Below are 23,261 nucleotides of genomic sequence, written 5' to 3'. Positions count from 1 at the left end.
TTTATTTTAATACATTATAATTGTTAATTCCAAAAGTATAAAAAATATTTTATTATTTTTCTTCAGAGATAAAATTTTCATGCTTATGATAAATTTTAAAAACAAATTATTTTATAATATTAGAATATTATAGTATGATGATAAGGTTTAAGTGAAATATAATTAGTTTAAATAAAAATTTAATATTAAAAGTAAGTTATTGAACGAATAGAGCTAGTGATTTTTACCAATAAAAGAGGAACTGTGAGCATATTTTTGTTTTATAGTGAAACTTCTCTTTAATAATATTTAATTTTTCTAAAAGAAAAAGAAACATAAGATTTCACTTCCTTACTCTTTTCTGTACTCTCTTGTAATAGATAAATTTTGAAAGAATACATTACTTTCTTATTTCACGTTAGTAAATATAAAACCCTGTTAATATCATAAAAGCAATAGTTATTTCATAAACTACTATACGTTAATATACTTACATTTATTTTATGTATTTACTAGTTTCTTAAGAAGATACATGTGAAAGGAGACATGAAAGCTTACCAATTCTAGTTAATATCTAATTATTAAAGGCACATATGTTTATAATAAGAATTCATTAATAAACTTTCCTTTTCCCTTTCAAGGTTGTTGTTGAAATGAAAAAAAAAATGTGAGAATTTAATTTTAGCAAACTGGTTAGAAAATAAAGTGTCTGAATCAACAAATTTGGTTCTTATGCAAACTATAATAATCTAAGGTTGGTTTGAATTTGTTTAAATATGTTGATTGAAGTTTTGGTGGTTTTGTGATGATACGCAAACGCAATCACAACAGCCTCGCATGCACGTCTCTCATTTTGAGAAGCCTATTTCACCACACCATTTTTCTTTCTCCATTGAGTGCAGCTGCTGCTGTGTGATATAAAATGTGGCATTTAAAATTTAGAGTTGCAGGGGGTGCAAAAAGTAAAAGCCCATTCTTTATGTTTTCTGTCAAGCATATTGTGCAGTGTAGATACTAATGGTATCAATAATCTTTTTCATGAAATACAAATTCTGTAATACAAGTAGAAAAAGTATTAAAGTTGAAAAAGAAAATTAATGAAGATGGAAAAACTCATTCTTTCCAAAAATGGGGATAAAATAATTACGCATACAAGATACAACATTAAACCTCCTGGTAGTACAGATAAATTGGAATAGGTAATCCTAGGCTTCTAATATATAGAAGAGCCAAAATCACTACCAACTATTCAAACACTATCGAACTACACTTTTGCAAGACATAGGAAAGGAAGACAATATGAACAAAAAGATTTAAGGAAAAAATATCCTATATCTCAAAATTCAGGGTTGATCTTACCCAATCAATTAACATGTGCGTAGCAGAAGAGGACCAACTGATAAACTAAGCATATCACTGAGAGCTACCTGAACCTCAGTTGACCCATGTTCGCAACTTATCAAGCTAGTGATAAGAGGGAAAAAATGATCGAGGTTCTTCTCCAAAGATGTATCTCCCAAATTACACATACCTTGAAGAGAGGCCACAACAAGTGGTGCACGTGCAGCCAATTCTCTCCTCTTTCCAGACCCTAGTGGAACTAACCAATTCACCTGCCTACCATTAGAAGATTCGGATACTCTTCCAGAACCTGCAACTTCAATATAAAACTTCAAGACTTCCTGACAAAGCTGAACATAAAGTGTCTCTACCTCAATCTCCTCATAATTAGGAGGCGTATCCACAACAAGGTTCTGTAAAAATGTGAGGCATATTTGGTAGGACTCATTCTCCAGGCGTAACAGTGGAGGGTCTTGCATTTGAGTCATAGAGCCATACTCTTGTAATTTTGAACGTAAAATAAGATTGCTGTTAATCTTGTGAGCATGTAATGCCACGTCATGCAAAGCCTCAAACAAGACAAGTATAGCTTTTGCTGAAAGCTGAGATCGGTACATGTTATAGATCTCCATCACCGCCTGCCAATTTCAGTGAGTTAACACCATTTTTTCAAAAACTGGATACTGATTATTTTAACAGAAAGGAGGTATTAAATGGTAAATATTTCTTCATCTCTAGAGCATACTTTAAAATTATATTTTAGTAAAATGGTAACCTACAACAGTAATGTTACAGACCACAAGTTTCAAAAGAATATTTCGTCAAATTTCTTGCTACTGGGCAATTTTTAGGACATTCTTTCCCTAGGGCTTTTTAACAATGGAGAAATAAAATAAATCTACCTGGATCAATAAAAGCTGAACAGCAGCTCGGCACTTTGCATCAGATAAATGTGCATAAAGATGTTGAGTCCTCACGCTTTGTAAACTATCATGTGAGCCAGACTGCGCATGATCCCTGTCATCTTCAGCCATTGAAGCATGTTCATGATTTCCAGTCATAATGTCTTCACTGTCAAGGAATTGAAAGTTAGGGAGTGTTGCATTTGCTGCTTCTTTTAGTGAAAAAACCACTTCTAACCACTTCTCATCAGAAAACAGCTCCCCAGCATTACTCATCAAACGAACAAAAGCAGCAATACCAATGCCAGCCAGACTTTGATGAGGGCGCTTTATAAAGCTTACCAGGAGCATCAAAACCTTCCTTAAAAGTGGATTGACAGTGTTATAGAAGTTGACAAAAAGATCTACAACCAATTGCAGGGCTAGTGTGCATGTCTCGTAAAGCCATGCATCTTGATCAAGCTGACCGTCAGTCTCTGATTCATTGACCTCTGAGTTACTCCCAGAAGGATCAATGGCATGACGAACATAATCAAATATTGGAAATAGTACTGATTCAAATACTCTTTCCCATAAAGGTAGTGAAAAGAGGTGGCCATGGTTGCGTAAGGTTTCAAACAGGACTTTCAAGGCGCTTTGCCTTATTTCAGATCTTGGGTCAAAGCTAAGTTCAGACAAACCTGCAAAAAGTAGGTGTTGAATATAAGTACATGCATAACCCACTAAGCTTCCGACAACTTAAAACAAAAGTTGGTTACAGATAGCAATAAGTAGTAACTAACCATTTGAGCATGTAACGAAATATAAGCTATCTAGATTTGCTCTAATTAGTGCCAGGGCATATACTCAATACAATGTCCTTACCAGCCAATAAAGGAAACCAGAAATAGAGATGATCATCTTTGTCTGTCACCTCCCCATTTTCTTGTTTCCCCTCTTTTCCTGTTCGAGGTGAAGGAGTAGACACCTTTCCATAAGTTTCCTTGTCACTATTTCTGGACGAAGATCCAAGGTCTCCTGCTGCTAGTTTTGTGGCACAGAATCGAAGGAAAGCAATGGCATTTAGGCTAATCTCTTTGTTAAATCTACTATTGGTGAATGCAATTAGACAATTAACACAATCTGTAAAGGTGGTGGTTTCAGTCTCAGTGATGTATGGAAAGTAATCTCGAATAATTTTCTCCATAATTTCAAAAGACAAGAGTACAATATTTTTGTGGTCATCATATGCTGCTGTTGTGAATACCTGGAATCAAGTCCAGAAGCCGTTAGTGGAAATAATAAAAAATTACTTAAAAGCAGACAAACATTTTACATGAAAATTGAAGCCGTCTAGGGAACAGAAATTAGCCTACCATGAACATGCTCTTCCATCCTGATTTTACATTGTTGACCCGAGATAAAACCATTTGGGAGACACATCTAATGATAAGTTCTCTAATTTCAACAGCACTACTCTTCCTCATAACAATGACGAAAGGCTTCATAAATTCATTCTGAAAATTATAATTAGCCAATTCCTCTCGCTCAAGAAATTTCATTGACAACTGACGCAAGGAATCCATTGCAAAAATTGCAATTGAAAGGTTCCCAGAACAGCCAATGGTTACAAAGAAATCTGAGAGAACATGCCATATGCTTGACCACACAAGCCTGATGCGGTTCATATTATAGTGTCTGTTACAGAATAATCACCTTAAAGTCAAACAATAAAATAAGAAAGCAGTGCATAGACATTAATCATTCATGAACAATAAAATCATAAACCGAATGCTGTCCTGATTACTATTCTTTTCTAGATCAATTGCACCTTCCCAATGTCAGTTTTAGGGGCATTTGAAACTTCACCTCACCAAGAAAATTAGACACTTTCTGAATGGTCTCACAATCAAAGATTCCACATTTTTTTACAAGAACAAGAATTAGACAAGAAACTAGTTCAGGGTTCAAATGATAAAGTTACCCAACCTACAACTTTGCATAAGATTTGGGGCAATGTGTCAAATGAGAAAAATACAACCAGGGCAACAATGTTATCTGATTATAACCAACAAAGGATATTTAAACTGCCAAGAAGATCAAGGTTCCAAAGATGCCATTAAATTTACTATTTATTTATACTAATCCCCAACCTGTAACAAGAGCCTCAAGAGAAAATATTTTTCCAAAGGAACTTAGGAAGCAGCAAGTATTAGTAGAAACATAATACATACGCAATCTCAACTATCTTTGTAAGGCTGAACACCCGTGGATCAGATGGAGATCTAAGTTCCTCCATGGAAACTTTGCACAAAGCTTTGACAAAATCTATTATGGCTTCACTGTTCAGCTTCTGACTCCGAGTGTATATGCGATTCATTTCCGAGCTTCCGACTTGTTCCAACATGTTCAAATTGGAGACTAGATTGTTCACCTGTTCCGACGTCACAGCTCCAGAAGTATTACTACCGATTCCAGTGCTATCATATGAACCCCGCATCACTGTGGCAGCTGCATATTGCATCCTTCCGGCTCCCTTCTTTTTTAAAACAGGAAGAATAGTTGATTTTGATTGCTTTGTTTTTTCAGAATCATTTTGAGGGAATGCAAAGAATGTGGCATCTGGTGGGGCCCCCTCTCCGAGAAGATGTAGATGTTCAAATCGGGAAACACAGGTCAAGATATGCTCCCAAGCTTCTTGTAAGTAATTCCCATCCTCATCAGCAATAGTAACAATCACCTATAAACGATTAATATGCAAAATATGAAGTCAAATCCATAACAGTGTAACATTGCTTTTAGACATATAGTTGGCCATAATTATACATTGAAATTAAGTATAAGCATCTTCAGAGATTTGTTTTACTGCTTCAGGAAGGAAAACTTCCAAAAAGCATTCCATTAATTCCACAATTACTAAAGTTGCAGCAGAAACTTGTGATTCAGTAACAAAAAGGACGGCCTTTTTTATTTAATATGCATGCAGTGGGAAAAAACTTGCAGAGAGTTAAGCTTTAGATAGTTCTGAACCATTAAGAAGTATCCATTTAGGAAGTAAAACTTGTTCAAACTATGTGAAAGTGGTGCATACAACTTGATGCTGAAAGCACTTTATGCAAAATGTACAATACGAAACCTTAGAAATACTTCAAAACAGGTTCTAGAACAGAGTGCATAAGAGAAAAGTTTTTACGCAGAAGGAATTGAAAAATCTCCTTACAGAATCAAAGGGCCAGACGAATATAAACAATGACTTCATATCAAATCAGGGGAAATTATGATTAATTTGTTTTAGGATGGAGTTGTGAAAGCCATGAAAAGCAACATTTTAAGGAATACCACTAGACTATGTTTGAAAGTTGCCTTACCCACGTTTAGATAATTAAGAGGTAAGGTAGTTGCCAATGGCGTCAAATTCAAATATAAGTATAATTCTTTCTAAGCTTTTCCAAAATAACCAAGTGTCTAAGATAAAATAATAAATGACATTTTAAATAAAAGCAAAACTAAAACCAATAATAGCCCATCAATTTGGAATGCAGGGAATTATAAGCCAGCTAAAAGAATTAACCAACCTTGATCGCATCTATATTTTTCTGCTTAATATCAGCAGGAGAATGAAGGGAGGTAAATTTTGCTAGTGAAGTCACAAAAGCATCTCTGTGAGTCTTCATGGACATTACAGAAGTAACATGAATAGCATATCGAAAGCCCTCAAGACACAGCGCTATTATAAATTCATCATCACTTTGATCAAGAGGAACACTGAAGGCAGCTAACATTGGTGCCCAGCAGACCTCAATCATGAATCTGAGGATTACAACATCAGTTGCTGCATAATAGATTGACCTATAATTTGCAAGCAAATAAATATCAATAATACTTCCCCCAAAAAAGTATTTCAAAACAAACAGTAATAAAAAGAAAAAGAAAGAAGTATAAAAAGATGAATAAATCAACTTCAAAATGCCAAATAGGCGATCTAATTGGTAGAATAGATCCAAAAGCATTAAAACAAACTTGTGCACATTTCAGATTCACACACCACATTTTAAATTGACATGAATGTAAAGCAACAAGATATATGTTGGAATATGTATTAAATACAACATAAGAAGTAGTGTGTTGGGAACCCTTTTCTGCCGAACTTATGATCTTTTCCTAGTTATATATCTAAGAGTCTAAGGCACTGTATGAGTTATACCTAGTTTTGTACATGCGAGTTGTTTTTAATCTCAACTTAGTATAGAGCAGGTGGTATGAGTCTTTTCCAACAAAGTCTGTGCTGTTGTATATACCTCGGAACGAGAAAGATGTGTTGAAAGTCCAACATTAACTAGTGATAAAGCCAATTCACAATATATAAGTTGGTGCAAAACTCATCTTACAAACTAGTTTTGTAAGGTTGAATTAGATTTAAAGTCCACTTCTTAACACTTCATTCCATTTATCATGTCTTTAAGGGATATTTATGCACGATTGTTTGGCATGGGGTCTCTATCTTTTCTCTGTTTCGTAAAAGTATTGTCTATTTGCCACTTGTCATCGTTTGCTAATGAAAATTTTGTCTGCTGCAGTCTATTGCTAACTGCCACTGCTTGTCACCATCTACTGCTAATGGCAATATTATTCTCCACAGCTACTATTAGCTGTTTATCAACCTATGTTCGCATGTTTGCTATTTGTTGGCCATTGTCGTTTGCTTGCCAACAACCTTCTTTATCATTGGAACATCTCCCCGTCTTCTCCACAAAGTTTGGCACTAGTTGTGATGTATAATTAGTTGCAATTTCTCTTTAATTGGATTTCCATGGAGAAGAAAGGGCGTCTTTCTTTTATAACTTGTAATGCATTCTTCTCGGTTGCATTGCTTCTAGATGTGATCCCAAATCCCTTCAACTCTAGTCCTGGCAGGGCAAGTCTTGCACATATGTGGCCCTTCTACATCTCTAATGTCCTTTGAGAGCTAGATGTTTGCTTTGCAGTTTGTGCTCAAACCTTCTTTGGCAATAGATTTGGACTTGATTGTGCTTTTGATTTTGATACCACACTCTTAAAGTCCATTATGATCAGCCATTCAATTCCTTTAGCTGATGGCTTTCTTAAAATGCATAGTTTCTGTGTCTAAAATTATCATCTCTTTATTGTGCTCTGGTCTCAAAATCCAAGGACCTTCTACATGTCTTTATGGTTGATCCCAGCCTCAATGTCTCCCTAGTAGCTTTCTTGATGATACAACAACAACTTCTGTAATCCGGTCATGCATTTCACTGTGAGGATTAAGCAATTTGTGGTTGGGAATTTTCCTCTTTCCCCTCTTGGTTTCTTTCTTCAATTGTCCTTGGTGCCATTTCATCTTGTTTGGTCTTTGTTGCAATGAGCATAGAGCAACCTCCTGGGTTTGTTGCTCGGAGGAGATTGGTTTGGCTTGTAAGTTGTGTTGCTCTCTCTATGGCCTAAAGCAATCTTCCTATGCTTGGAAAGTTCAGTTACATTGTTCAATCCTTTGAACTGAAACATAGTGATGCAGACCATTTTGTTTTCTATTGGTACACCTCCTCGAGATATTACGTGCATCTTGTTCTAAGTCAAGGTTCTCATATCTATTGTCTCATTCAAGAAAAGTTGTTCGAAGTTTGTTAGATCAAATGACCAACTTACATATGTGATGACCAAGTCCTTAAGAGAATCTCGAATTGAGTTTATTTTTTTCAAGATTGATACATATAATTTGTATGCTTCAGTTTGAAAGAGAGTGTTATTAAATACAACATAAGAAGTAGTGTGTTGGGAACCCTTTTCTGCTACACTTATGATTTTTGTCTAGTTCTGTACCTAGGAGTCTAGGGCACTCTCTGAGTTGTACCTAGTTTTGTACCAAGTAGACTAGAGCAGTCTTTTGATCTTTCATCTCCCCATTGTATCTCATTTCTATCATTATAAATTGAAGATCATAAGAGGGGTTCTGGAAGCCCACCAAAATATACTAGTAAAAGTGGTTTGATCTATAAAGAGAAGGTGACTGAATAACAGCAACAAGAGGTTCTTCATGAAAAATGTAGATTAAGGTTCACTCATGACCTGAGAAAAAATAATTGACTAAGAATTATTTTTGTAACGTAATGAGAAAATTCTGAGGAACATACTCAGTTTTGCGAGCTTTTTCTTTGAATTGTTCCTGCATATGTCGGATTAGATCATCACTGGTCTCCATATTACTGTCTTCCCCTCGCTTCCGGATCACAATATTCAATATACTATCCAAGCCTAAAAGTTTGTTCGAGTTCACAGCCTGTATTTGCTGGGTTTCCAGATCAACTTCTTTCATTTTGATCTCATTTCTAGATATTCGTTCATACAAAGACCTCAAGTATTCTTCTGGAACATCTTTTCCATCATCTATGCCACGATTATTTTTTATGAAATCTTCAGCCGACATCTGCATAACTCAATAAACAAAAAAGAAGCTCATTACATCTATCATAATCATATATAAATCAACTTCTAGAACTAATAAACCCGCACCTTGTTTTTCACCATAGGATTATGAGCATCAGTGTTAAGCAGTATCACAGAATAGGCAAGAACATACGCCGTATCAGCACTAGAAAAGACTTTTGGATTACATTTGCAATATCGTTCTGCAAACTTTTCCATAATTCGATCAATTTTCTGTGCCTCACCAGGCAGTCTAAAGCCTTGAAGAAAGGCCCTGATTGCTTCATCAAACTCCAACCCTTGAAAGTCAAAAGAATCCACATATGCATGCATTACTTTCAAGGATAATTCTTCCCTTTCTCCTAGATAATCCCCAATCAAAGTCTTGTTCAACCCAGATGCATCTTTAAGAAAAGCTGCTATTTCCTCTGGTGAATTACCCACTTTGTTGGCATTGATGAGGAATTCAATTCCTTTCTTTGGCTTCCTGTTAAAAAGTGATATACCTTCCTGCCATAAACTTAGCATTAGCTTCATAGATGTCAAATAGTTGAAGAAATACCAGAGATTTGTTTGCTATTCTAAAATTTAAGAACTTGCTCTTGGTTCATTGTGGTCACCCCTACCTAACTCACCTTAGTCGATGTCAACTTGGAGCCCTAATTACACCTTAAGGGTGGTGTCCTCATTAATTACTGATATGATAAATAAAATATACATTTATGGGGTCATTTGATTTGCCGCACTCTAGGATGGAAGTCCTGGATATGAGAGGGAATATTGGTAAACCCCTTAATTGCAGTGACCACAATCCCACCTTAGTTGTGACTACTTTGGAGGTTGCCTGGATTACAAACTTAAAGGTGGTTTGCTTAGTCCTACATCAACTAGCAATGTAGTTAAAATAAAATATATAAATAAAGTGCAAACCTATTTTGCAAACTGGTTTTGTAAAGTTTAGTTAAGTCCAAATCCAAAGTTTAAGACTTGGTCACCTGAAGTTTCAGTTTATAAGCCCGACGTTGCTCAATGTTTGAAACCTCAGATGTCTCATTGGAGATTTCAGACTGAGTGTCTGATCCTTCAGCTGGCTCTTCACCATTCCCATTTGCAGTGGGAGGAACTCCAGCATCATGGTCATTATCAACTGCTTCAACTTTTTTGCCTGAAAGAGGATCTGGAATGCGCAATTGTTTGTTCATCCAGTCTCCCATCGATTTTAAAACAGCAACTAAACACTTCATGGCTTCAAGTTTCAGTGTTTCCTCTTGAGGTGGCAAAACTGTGGTTGTTGCACCAGGAGGGACACCCTGGGCAGTTTTAAGGAGTCCATTTACCATCCTAGGGGGAACACAACAATTAGATATAAGTATAGAGTACATAGGCAAATCAATAATAAAAACAACAATGTCCACACCAGCCCAAATGCCACACAAATAAGTTCAAGAACATAAATTATAATGAATTGGGGATCCATATCATAAATATAAAATAAAACACATTGTTCATAGTATACAAAATAAAACAAAATATTGCAGACCTCTCAAATATGTTTGTTGAATTGACATCACAGTCATAATTGATAAAAATGTCTACTAATATCTGTGAATCATCACAGAGCTTCTCCAGAAAACGAAGCACAATCATCTTTTGCTGGAAATTAGGCTGAGCAACATTTTCTAGAACCCTAAGAACAATCATGGGGAAAAATACTCCAATTTCTGCTTTTAGTCCAGCTCTAAATCTTGATACCAGACTAATGAAGATGGAGCAAGATAGCTGAAAAACGATCAGAAGAGTTGAGGCACTGTTCTTCAGCAATGATAAACATAAGTACTGCTTGATGGCACCCAAAAACCTGCTTCACCACAGTCAGTGCAACCATAAGTAGTGTTTTTAATCATCCCAGAAGGATACATAATAAAATTGAAGGAAAAAGTGTCCACTTGTACCTAAAAGACAAGATAATTTCACATTTCATTAAGGAGAACTTAAAATATGTTCAAATTGAAAAAAAAAATATAAAAAAAATTCAAAAGACAGAACAGGAATTAAAAATAGCAACACAATAATAGTCCATCTTGTGCAAAAAAATATGATTAAACAATATTAATCTCATGAAATTAATAGACAAAATTTTTATGTAATTTGATCAGTTACTCTAATTCCTTATGAATTAAATATTATGAGGACAGAAGAGAAATTTTTAGTATATACCACACCTAAAAATAATTCATGCAGAGAGCGCAGCATTCAGTTTCCCCTTTAATGCACTCAATCCAACAATAACTGATCTACTTTTACATATTGCAGGAAAAAAGACTTTGCTACTGACTATCATACCCAAGGTAAAGTCTGTGAACAACGCATAATATCGTAGTATTGGGAAACCAAACTTAGCATTGATAATTGCACAAGATAAAAAACACTAATACATACAACCAAAACTCATTAGTTTGGATAATCTGGTAAATAGAACCTACACATCAACTACATGAGTGATTTTCTGACATATTTGATAGTTGTCATCGGTCAAAGAGAACAAGACTACAGTTCCATAGCATGCTTCACATTACACTTGGAAAAGTGCACACACATATCTGCCTAAGTAGAAAGTACTCTACTTCCAATTATGTGACACATATTGAAGGATATGGGGAGGCTTAATTATATTCAAAGGGAGGTTGTACCTCCAAACAACCCTAACTTTCAAACCTTGGACAATGATGACTTTTGGATTATAACATGGTTATTAAGATCAATCAATAACATGTTCACTTTCAATACCCAAAATCTAGGGAAGATCTTGGAAATACTTTATAACACAGTATATCTCTACTTGCTATGAGCTAGAAGGTAAGATATTAGGTGCTAAACAAGGCACAATTTCAATTGTGGAATACTATGGAGTCCTAAAGGATCTATGAACTTAACTAGACCAGTATGAGAATTTGAAACTCGAAAATAATAGTGATGTTGTCACTCTTGCTCACTTTGTTGAGCAATCTTATATTGTTAAATTATTATGGACATTGAATCATGATGATGACCCCATTAGGGCACACGTTCTTTGCAAGGAAAGAATTCTCTCTCTTTCTGAAGTCTTTCGATATTATTCAGGGAAAGGAGACTTATTTGATGATCATGATGAATAACTCACTAGTAAAGGGAGTCTTGCTCTCTGGAAAGGCTTTTCCTGAGACCCAAAAACCTTGAGACTAGAAGCTCAATTCAAAAGGCAAGGAGGACTGCCAGTGCTCTCAATTTTAGAAATTTGATCACCAAGGAGACTTGCTTCAAGTTGCATGAAAAGGTGAAGAGTCTTGTTTGTTTGGCATACTCTGAGTTCAATCCTCAAGGAAGGCTCATCAAGCAATTTGAATTGTAATAGTATTGGCAAGGCTACTTCATCCTCATCAATTGAAGAAGGAATGCATGCTTTATGTGGTAAGATTGAATGCCTAAAACCTCTTAAGGATTCCACCAGTGGGCCATCTTTTGGTACCTGCCTCTAATCATGACTAATAAGAACTTCAACTCCTTTTTTGGTGTTTCTGAAACTATATGTGAGAACTCTTGGCTTCAGGATTCTAGTGCAACTAACTATATGACACCTCATTCCCTTCTTTTGACGTCATATGTTCCTCTTTCCAGTAATCACATTGTTGCAAATGGAACTTGTGCTCAATAACTAGCTAGACATGGTAATATTTTTCTTTTGCCATCTCTTGGCCATAAAGATATTCTTGTTCGAAAACTTTATAATAACCTTGTTTATGTTCAAAATTTACTCATAACCTTAAATTGCTTTATCAATTTCTTTCCCTCTAATTTCTCTTTTAGGATCATGTCACAAGGAGGACTATTGTAATTGTTAAGGAACATGGAGGGTTATATTGTCTTAAAAGCCAAGGAACCAAGGACAATATCAGTAAACAAATGGCAACCTTCTGTCTCCAATCCAACACCACTAGGATATTCATAATTTTAATTTCTCAAGTCTATGTTTCCTTCTTTTCTTCAAAGAGTTTTTTGAGTCAGTCAAGTGTGACATATGTAAGTTTGCAAAGCACCATCGTGTCACATATTCTCTTAGTAATACAAAAAATGGTCATTCTTTTCTGATGTATAGGGGTTTGCATTTAATTCTAGTATATTTGGTGTTAAATGGTTTGTTACTTTTCCTTATGATTGCATCTATGCCACAAATTTTCCTAAAGAAAGGAGAATTAGAAATTTTTCCATTATTGGTAAAACTCTTCAGCATGATATACACAATTTGAAAAGTCGATTAAACATTTGCATTCTGATATTGGGAAAGAATGTGTAAACCATGATGTGTTTAGATTCCTTTCAGAAAATGATATTATTCATGACCTCAACAAAATGACATTGTTGAAAGAAAAAAATAGGTGTATTCTTCAAGTGACATGGACCCTACTCTTTCAAAATAATATCCCTGAATCTTATTGGAGAGAGGTTGCACTCACTGCTACATAGCTCATCACCAATTACCCTCTTGGGTTCTAGAAAGATGTAGTCTTGTTGAATCGATATCTTCTTTTTTCCATACGTTCCTTTCCTGTCTAACCTTCCCAGTCATGTTTTTTGGTGTGTTGTGTTTATCCATGTTCACAATCAGTTTTGTGGGAAGTTAGATCCTAGAGGTGCTAAATGCATATATTCATTGGTTATGATTATGATAAAAAGGGTTTTTTAATTGTCTATATAATACAGTTATTACACAAAAACAATGCCACTACGATTTTTCAATTGAAAGAACACTTATTCAATCATATTCAGATCAAGGACTTTGGCTGTCTGAAATATTCTTTTGGTATTGAAGTTATTTAGTCAAAGGAAGGTGCTGCAGTTTCACAAATGAAATATGCTCTTCATATTATAGAGGAGATAGGATTGGAAAATTTCAAAGCCCGTCGATAATCCTATGAACCCGAATCAAAAGTTAATGGTGAACCAAGATGCTATTTCTTATGCAATTGGAGTTGTTAGTCAATTCATTTAGAATCCTCACATTGACCGCTAGAATGTTGTGATTCACATTCTCAAATATGAAAAAAGGGGTCCAGGATAGGGATTGTTGTATGATGACAAGGGAAATACTAAAATCTTAGGGTATTGTGATACATATTGGGTTGGTTGTTGCATTGACAGGAGATTCACAAAAAATACTGTCTATTCATTGGAGGGAATATCAACTCTAGGAATAGGAATACTTGGAATCTAAACATCATATTTAGCTTGCTCTTAGATCTTGATTATTAACTCAAGAAAATAGTAGGGGTTTAAGTGACATGGATGGGGTTGAATTTGGTCAAAATTTAGATTCAACCCAATGAAACATAGTTGGGCAGGTTCAATTTTGCTGCTTTTTGTTTGAGGCCCAACCAGCCTAACTTTAATTGGGTTGGTTCATATAGAGTTATCAGGTTAACTAATTAAAATAAGTCTCAATCAAATATGCTTTTAGTCTTTAGAATTTGGAGTAAGCTTTTTTTGTCCTCAAATTTGAAATTGATATTTTTAACCTGTATAATTTAAAAATGAATCCCTCTACACCCAAAACTATTAAAGATTTTGCTTAAGTGGCTATTGAATTAAAATTCATTTCTATTAAAACCTGCTCTAATTTTGCATTCTTATCATCAAGCACCCTACTACATTATTGAACAGTTGCTGCTGGAGAAAGATTAATTCTTCTGCCATTCATAACATTTTGTTGATATTAAACTATTCCACTTACATTGCATATTCTTTCTAGGACAAGCATTCAAGAATTAGCTGAAGACATGGCCACAACTCTGTTTTGCCTGTGTTCTTTCTAAGGGTTATGACGCACACAACATATTGATGGAATTAGAATAATTAGTTAATTGTTATGAATTTGATGTATATTTGATTGATTGGATTCACAGGTTGATTAAGACCACTTGCACTACTTGAAAGTGTGAAGTGTATATGGAATGGATTGAGATAAAGATGACAACAACAAGAACCATTACACTACTAATATAAGCACCATATTGCTTTCAAATATTATTATAGTGGACAATGATTACCACTGTTATAGAGGACCAAAACAAAAAGCTTCAAAAAAAGTTGAATACCGGCCACTGTGAATTCTATTTTCTCTAAACACAGAATTCCTATTCATGCATAAATCATACAAATTCTGCGTAATGTAAATCATGGGACCAAAGCAGGTTTTTCATAGTTCGGAATATGTTCCCCACGCCTGAAAACCTAATCTAGCAATATAACAAAATCACAATTTCATACTTATCTCTAGATATATCATAACCCCATCAACATCAGTCTAAACTTTTCCAGATAGTTCTCCACAATTTCATTTTCACGGTAACAATCCAAATGACATAAAGTCTATTTGGATACGAAGCTAAAAGTGTTTTAGAGAGTTTAAAGCTCTATATTTCCAGTAGAGAAGCTCTCAAGAACAATTCTAACTTGTTCCCGAATTGGCTAAAAATGTACTGAAGAGAGCAAAATTTGATCTATCGACGACCTCAACAGAACTATGACAGAATGTAGTCACATTACCACTTTACAATATCATCAACACACAATTACACCTCCTAGCTGACTATCACAGTACATGACCATATTTAAATCAAAGCCCGTCTATACCCTGACTAAGAAAACATGCTAGCATTTCAATGTTTAAGCTAAATCCCAAAAAGGCAATGCAATATGATAACCCCACTAATTTACCTTTCGCTAGTCCTGAAGACAGCTCCAGCATTCTCCAACAAGATCTTCAACAACTCCAAGGCCACAATCTTCCCCTTCATCAACTGAGGGTCCACAGATGCCTCCTTTGTCGGCGTCTTCATGGACAACTTACAAAGGGCCCTGAACACCAAAAATGCGTCTCTCCTGAGCTTATTCCCAATCTGAATCTCCAGATCATCGTCCCTCTCCACCACCTCGCCATCCACCAGCTCCTCTTTCCTCCCTTCCAATGCCGTCTTATACATACTGATCTCCCAATACTTGGCATCCAACATGTCTTTGTCAGTGGAATCCAACAAATCCGCTGGATTCGCAGCCTCCACGGTTGCAGCCACTGTTGTCTCAAAGGCACCGTCATGTGCGCCCAAAGATGACGGCGCCACCGGATTCAGAACTCCATCGATGTCCTGCACAATCTTGGTGATAAAACCCTGTACAGACTGCGTCATGGAGTTTTCCGCGTCAGATTTCTCTACAGGATCCATCAATTCAGCCACAACAATAGGCTGAACAGGAACCGTGGACGAATCCGCCTCCATCCTCCTAAACACAATCACTAACATCTGAATCAACGACGCTTTCGCCGTCGTCTGATTCACCAAATTCTTACTATCTAGGAATATGTCATAACAAGTTCTCACAATCAAGAGCAAGCAATCGCCGTGAATTCGCAGCGAAATCGAAGTCACCGCTGACAAGAGCGTCTTCAGCACGAGCAATTCGACGGCGTCGTCGCCGAATTCGTGGCACTTGCACACTGCCTCGATCAGGCTCGCGAGCAGCTTGGCCTCGGGCGCGCCTCCGCCGGAGTCGGCCTCGCCACGAAGGAATCCGTGCGCGATGAGTCGCTGTACGGCGTCGACAGCGGGATCAGCGATCTTCACGACGCCGGAGCCCGCGGCTGCGATGAGCGGGCGTAGGATCGACTCGGACTCTGCGAGCGAGTACTCCACTGGACCTCCATCGTGGATCGGGCCGGGTACCGATGCCTCCGGATCGGCGGCGTCGTCGGAAGCCGGCGACTGAGGCTTCGGCTGTGAGGTTAAGCTTTCGATCACGGATTTGCACTCGTGCGCGAGCTTCGCGTGTTTTCTCCACGACGCGTTCTTGATGATTTTCTCGAGCGCGGGAACGAGCACCTGCTTCAGACGGGAATCGGCTTCCGAAGAAGCCATTCCCGAGTTAAGAACGAGTCACGGCTCAGTGACGCACCTAGGATCTCTTGCTCCCGGCTGGTGGAGCTCGCAGAGAAATGGCGGCGAATTGACTCGGTGAGTTACGGGAAGAGCGAGTTACGTTTTGGGGATCTAAAGCAAGTTATGGCAGTAATGGCAGAGAGTGAAACAGTTTAGGATTGAAGATTACGGTTCCGGTGCATGTGAATTTATTTAACTACCCTCCATTAGAAGTAAGGGTTGAGGGTAGCTATGTCTTTTCGATTATACTATTTCTATCCCCGTTTTTTCTTTCCAACGATAAGAGTATAACTCAATTTCTCCCACCCAGTTTGCAGAAAGACATTTGCATTTACTATGATGATGCATATGCTATGGCTGGACAGAGTCAAAAGGCTCTCATTTCACTTCAGTATCTCTGCTTCTATTGCACAATCTTTCAATTTTTCTAAAACATATCCACTTAAGACTCACACACACAACTATTCCATAATGCAACTTATGTTTTCGTTTTTTCTTCCTCTTTCATGTAAATATTCCATCTATTATGTCTTCAAAATTAATCACTTAAATTATTTTTTTCTTACCATATGCAACTAACAGTGGATATGTGATAAAACAATGATATATTAACAAAGATCGTAGGCATGTTTTCCGACAAACCATACATTTTGTTTAAGACGGTAAAAACACCCGTATTCATAGATATCCTTTACCTGAAAAAAAATTATAATTATAATTAAATTATCTTTTATTATATTAAGTTTAATTAAAAATAATTTTTTTTATATTATATTCTTTTTATAATTTTATTTAAATTTTATTTAAAAAATTATAAAACATTTTTTTTTCAAATATTTGTCAATATTTACATATACTCACATATTTTAAAATATTTATGAATATTTAAAAAAAAAAACATACTAATATCAAGACAAATAACGAATAAATATTTTTATTACGAGTTGAGTAATAACATATATTAATTTAACTTTGATGCAAGTTCTAGATTATGACTAAATAATTCAACATGTTACCACTTAAATAAGATCATATAACTTATATATATTATTAAAATAAATAAACTCAATTTTTAAATGATCGGTGTATTATTTGACGTCATATCATATATGGATTCACCTCTTAGTTAGTGGTTAATTCGAGATAAATATCCGTTTGTCACTCGTTATATGATAATTTAGACACAATAAATATTATAAGTATTATAATACATATTTTTGGTATCAATTAAATTTTTTGTGACTATTGTGAATATCATTTCTTTCCTAGAAAACTCGATACTGTAAATTTTGAGTTAATATTAGGTAACCTCCTCAGTAGAACTATTCCTGAGGGGATATGGTGGATAGTTCAAGGAGCAACAATGCACAAGGTAAGGAAAAAACTGTAGGGTTTTGTTCACTTGAGTGGATTTGAGGGAGAGTAATTGAATGGATTTGAGAGGATTTGAAGGTAATTCTTTTTGTTGTTTATTTGAGTGAATTTGGAGGTAAACGAGTATGAATTTAGAAGTAAATTTTTTTAATCTATCATATAAATTAAATCTTACACTAATTCTCACAAACTTTACTTCCAAATCCAGTCTCTTTAACCTCCAAATTCACTCAAATAAACAGCAAAAAAAATTACCTTCAAATCCTCTCAAATCCACTCAATTATTCTCCCTCAAATCCACTCAAGTGAACAAGGCATAGATGAGAAGCAACAACTTATGGAAGCAGTAGAGCAGGTAAAACATGCACAATGCACAAAAAAGAGAAACCAGAAACAGCAAGGAGTCGAGGGCCTAGAGAGAAAACCAAAGCCGAGTCAAAGAAGAAGAATAAATAAACGCATTTATGAATTTTTTTTCTGATTAGAGGTAAACCTAATTCATCGAATTCCACATTTAAGAATGACAAATGAAGTGTTAAAAAAACCGATGATATTTTGCCCAATTTCTACATCTCTTTGTAGATTTCTTTTTCAGTAAATAATAAAGTCCATTTTTACTAATGCAAATTTCTTATACCACTCATAATCTTTCTCTCGTAAATTTCTTAATTTTTATGAGTACTTTTTAATAAAATCAAATTACATAGGGACAAAAGTATCAATTTTCAACATCTTAATGTATCAAACAAAAATGTTAAATATTGATATACTAATTTATCACTAATTTTTTTTAACTTTTTATAATCCCTATTTAGAATTGATAAATGCATTCGTTTCAACTAGTTGTATGTACAAACTAATACTTCACCATTTGGTAATTTGTTTTATTGATGCTAAATGATGGTTGTTTTTCAATGCTATTTTAATTTTTTTTATGTTGATCAAAGTTAATTTTTATCAATATAAATTTGGATTTTCGATAGTGTTAATTGTACGATACGACATATTTGGACCGAGCGGTTGGACTTGAAACCGAACGGACTGTTCAAAGTCAACACAAAAAGAAAGGTGGCGGAACAAAACAAGAGGCAACTGGGCAGTCTTCGTCTAACCCATCCAAGTTGGGCCAATTCTCATTATTGGGCTTGTAGTCCATCAGAATCAAAGATATCTTATTAAAGATATTGAGAATAAAATAATATTTAATTAAAGATATAACAGATATAAAACCAAAAACATTGAACAGAACGTGCGTGTAAGATCGTTTTTATTCATTTGGTTGTTTTTATACTAACTCTGTTTATATTTCATAAGACAAAATATAAATAGAGGAGGAAGGTCACAAGCCAGGTACGTTCCAATAGACACTCTCACCATATTTCGAACTTACACAGAAACCCTATTCTCTATTCTCTCACTGAGAATCATCAACTCAAGAATCGAGGTTCTTCCATACTAATCCCCTAACTTGGGCGTCGGAGTGCCATTGCAGGTACCTCCCCTATCTCGGTCAAAGCTTGAAGGTTACCGGACGGTCAAAGCTGAAGGAGAGCGAGCGGTCGAGATACAGGAGAAACGAGTAATCCACTTTGTCCAAGCTCCAGAAAGCGGGAAAGCCACGTCATCTAGGTCAGTGTCTCGGTCCCACAAAATATCTACCGAAACATTTTGGCGCCCACCATGGGGCTAGAGACTTGAAGACTCCCAATGGTGACCACAAGGAACATGGACAACAACAACTCCAGAGACATGATCAGAGAGTTGCAGGCCCAGTTAGAAGCACTGGTGGTGCAAATGGCGGCCCAAGCGGCGAGGATAGAAGAGTAAGCCCAAACCATATGCCGACAACAGAAATTACAACAGAAGCAAGCAGAGGAGATTGCCACTCTAAGAGGACGACCCCCTCCACCTCCCCCACCTGAAACGTCCGCTTCCAACAGGAACAATAACCAGGGGAGTCGAAACAGGGAGCCCAGCGTTCACACTGAACCATCGCCTTCGAAAACCGTTCGACCTGCCAATCTACTCCCATTCACGAACGTTGTTCTGCAGGTGCCCATGCCTGATAGGCCCCCTCCAACTGTTGAAAGATTTGATGGCACCACAAATCCATATTACCACCTCAGAAACTTCATTGATTCAATGGCTTTCTACACTAAGATCGACCCAGCTAAATGTAGGGCCTTTTCCCTGTCTTTAAAAGGTGAAGCGTTAGAATGGTACTATACCCTTCCCCCAAACTCAATAGATTGTTTTGACATTGTTATAACTCTATTCCGAAGTCAATACTTCGTTAATCGGAAAGAAGACGTCACCGCGGTCGAGCTGGTCAACATAAGACAAGGAAAGGGCGAAACCCTAAGAGCGTTCATGCAAAGATACAATGAAGTTGCACGATGCGTAAAAGACGTCAACCACACATTCATAATAAGCAACCTGCCCAACTGTCTCAAACTTGGATATGTAGCCGAAAACCTGTACGCTAAACCACCTAAGAGGATGGAAGAACTCCAAGAAAAAATGATAAAATACATACGAAAGGAGGATCTTAGAAACTATCGAAAAAAACAGTTGTCAGACGCCCCCGCAAGCGGGAACAAGAAGGAAGCGAGACAACCCCATGAGGGGGACCACGACCACAAGCCTTCCCGAAGGGAACTGCCTCTACCCTTGGGTCTGAGATACGATCAATATGCAAATCTCAACGTACCTATGGCCACGGTGCTAACAGTTTTGTGCATGCTTTCCTTAACATTTTCCAAGCTTCAATCATTTCTGGAAAAAAAATACAAAAAGAAAATCACACAGCAAGAATCAAATATCAAATTCTTTATAACTAAAGTACATCAAAGAACCAAAACTATGTAGTGAGTGTACCAGATATTGTTGTAATTCTACAGTGTATTATATCTATTCATTTCTTTCCGTTTGAAAGAAAAAAGAGAAAACTCAATTTAGTTTCCTTTCTTAGTGTTTTAGTTTCAATTTGATTAATTATAATCATACTACATTCAACCAAAACTAACAGTGTAGTGAGCATATTACCAATACTGCTCTAATCCTATCCTTGATCTTTCTCCGACACATGCGTCCATTACTAATATGTATTCGGACAGATTTCGGCAACATATACAACATTTCCGAAAATATCGCCTGCATATACTATTGAATAGTTAATGTAATAAATATGAAAAAAATCAAGATAACAAAGAATTCTTAATCACCTCCCATCACCAAAGATGCGATTCGGTGCAGTCCTCCCATACATCAGCATCGGCGTTAGGCAGTCCAAAACTCATTTTTCGTCCCTCAAGCATGAGCATAGTCCTCACACTGGCATAGGTCACCAGCTCCGCCAGCACGATTGTGTCGTTACCGACATACGACCCACGATTGAAGAAAGAAGAAGGGAACAAAATTTTACCTTTCTCTCCTTTTTACCCTCAATGAGTAAACAATTTAAAAAAAAAAATTACGTATGTAGGCGTGTTAATCTATTACTGCCCAAGAAGAAAAGGGGTCGACAACTTCAAGAGAGAGCAGAAGATGAGTTAAAAAAGAGGCTTAGAGAACAAAAGGAATTTCTTTTCTGAAAAAGAGGTAAACTTAATTCGGTGAATGTAGTTCATGTCCACTGAATGCAGATGGTATGTTGTGTGAATATCATTTCTTCCCCAGAAAACCTTATACTGCTTTTGGTAGATAGTAGTCACAAGTAATAACCGTGACGTACATTTGACCCATAATGAACTTGGAACACAAGCTATGCGCTAATTCATTTACAACAGAAAACCAGTCACGTTGTTACTTGTCCATACGACATTATGCCAATATTTTTTATAAACAATGAATTAACTGATATAAAGTGTAATTTTTTGGATATTGTTCCGTTTTAGGTTTTATATTATTGTACGTAACATTTTTTATTTTGTTTTTGTACGACTATTTATTCAATTAATGGTATTTACTCTTTGAGTACCTAGAGAGAAAAGAGAGAAGAGAGTCAAACACCCTAAGTTGAGTTTTTTGTGAGAGAAATGGTCAAGAGGTAGTAAAAAAATTTAAATTTATAGGGATTTTTTTTTAAATAAACATAAATTTGAAAAAGGTTAAAAGTGTAACTTTTTTATTGTTTTAGTTCTTTTTTATTGTTTTAGTTGCAGGGAATTAGGATATTTTTCTATTATTTAGTTTTTATATTTTTGTACGTAACAGTTTTTTTTCCAATTGTTTTGAACAAAAAGTGAAAACATTTTTTTTTTATTACGTTCGTAGCCGGTGTATTATTGTTTTCACTTTTTATTTTTGTATAGAAATGTTGGAAGCTATACAATAATTTAAGGAAGCAACGCAAAATTACATGCAAAGTGATGATCTCTTCAAGATAAAGCATAAATTTGGGAATCTTCCGCTTCCATGGTCCAGGTAACTTCCGACCGATTGAACGTGGAAGTCGCTAATGGTAATATCATACTGGCGGAGCCGGTGACCCACGACTTTGTGAGGAGTACCATATTGCGTGTGGGAGAAAGAGTGAGTTATGGCCTGCGGCCTCATGCAGATGCTGATAGATGGGAGGACATCACCGAATCTTATCTTTGGTGTTGGGAGGTAATCAAGAAAGGTTTTTTATCTTGATTTTTTTTTTTTTATATTTATTTTACATTAATAATATTAGTATATGCAGATGGTTTGGGTTTCTTGGGATATATTAGAAAGCTTGCCGGAATTGATCGCAGAGCAGTTTCTTGCTAGATACTACTATCGGATAAGCATCGTGGACAGAATTCGAAAAGTATCTAGTATGTTCGATACGTGACTTTCTTTTTTATTTCTTTTTGTATTTCTTTTTGTATTACGTTCGTAGTCGGTGTATTATTGTTTTCACTTTTTATTTTTGTATAGAAATGCTGGAAGCTATACAAGAATTTAAGGAAGCAACGCAAAATTACATGCAAAGTGATGATCTCTTCAAGATAAAGCATAAATTTGGGAATCTTGTTATTAGCTTAGAGGAGGCTAAGCTAAAGTGGAAAAGGATTGGACAGATTTTTCGTTGAATCTGAATTTGTGGATCCACGATTTGTAGTCTGGCACATAAATGTAAACTTTTGGTAAGTTTGTGGAGTAGGAGTAATATTCTTTTGTATATACTGATTGTACGATATTTCTGGTTATGAGAATATAAATAATTCATTCTTTTTCAATTGTTTCCTTGTTGTGATTGTGTGAGTGAGGGGGTTAGGCTCTCGTTATATTGAGGGAGGTTATTCTCCCAGAT

The 23,261-nt window shown here is 36.0% G+C and overlaps 1 protein-coding gene across 2 annotated transcripts; it reads right to left on the bottom strand.

The window, feature by feature from the left end:
* Positions 1-1,077: 1,077 nt before the first annotated feature.
* On the bottom strand, positions 1,078-16,980 carry LOC106753002 (brefeldin A-inhibited guanine nucleotide-exchange protein 2). Of its 2 annotated transcripts, XM_014634784.2 has the most exons (11): positions 15,390-16,979; positions 10,180-10,497; positions 9,635-9,980; positions 8,727-9,149; positions 8,348-8,640; positions 5,777-6,050; positions 4,436-4,941; positions 3,578-3,899; positions 3,087-3,468; positions 2,223-2,902; positions 1,078-1,958 (listed from the first exon to the last, which is right to left on the bottom strand). In XM_014634784.2, exons 1-11 carry the CDS (start codon positions 16,583-16,585, stop codon positions 1,347-1,349), a joined length of 5,352 nt encoding a protein of 1,783 aa, XP_014490270.1. In that variant the 5' UTR covers positions 16,586-16,979; the 3' UTR covers positions 1,078-1,346. The 2 variants fall into 2 exon arrangements, with proteins under 2 accessions (XP_014490270.1, XP_022633078.1); XM_022777357.1 differs by lacking the exon at positions 10,180-10,497 and having other exon boundaries at positions 15,390-16,980.
* Positions 16,981-23,261: the final 6,281 nt, after the last annotated feature.

This window comes from Vigna radiata, unplaced genomic scaffold (assembly GCF_000741045.1).
Source record: "Vigna radiata var. radiata cultivar VC1973A unplaced genomic scaffold, Vradiata_ver6 scaffold_122, whole genome shotgun sequence".
In the NCBI taxonomy this organism is placed as follows: Eukaryota; Viridiplantae; Streptophyta; class Magnoliopsida; order Fabales; family Fabaceae; genus Vigna; species Vigna radiata.
This window is presented reverse-complemented; position numbering and strand designations above follow the sequence as displayed.

Bases quoted from the DNA above. Each gene is read 5' to 3' on its own strand.
- LOC106753002 (XM_014634784.2), bottom strand. From the start codon at position 16,585: ATGGCTTCTTCGGAAGCCGATTCCCGTCTGAAGCAGGTGCTCGTTCCC. The intron at 8,641-8,726 runs GTGCGGGTTTAT...TGAGTTATGCAG, and splicing joins ATCCTATGGTGAAAAACAAG to ATGTCGGCTGAAGATTTCAT. The intron at 6,051-8,347 runs GTATGTTCCTCA...TGCAAATTATAG, and splicing joins GAAAAAGCTCGCAAAACTGA to GTCAATCTATTATGCAGCAA.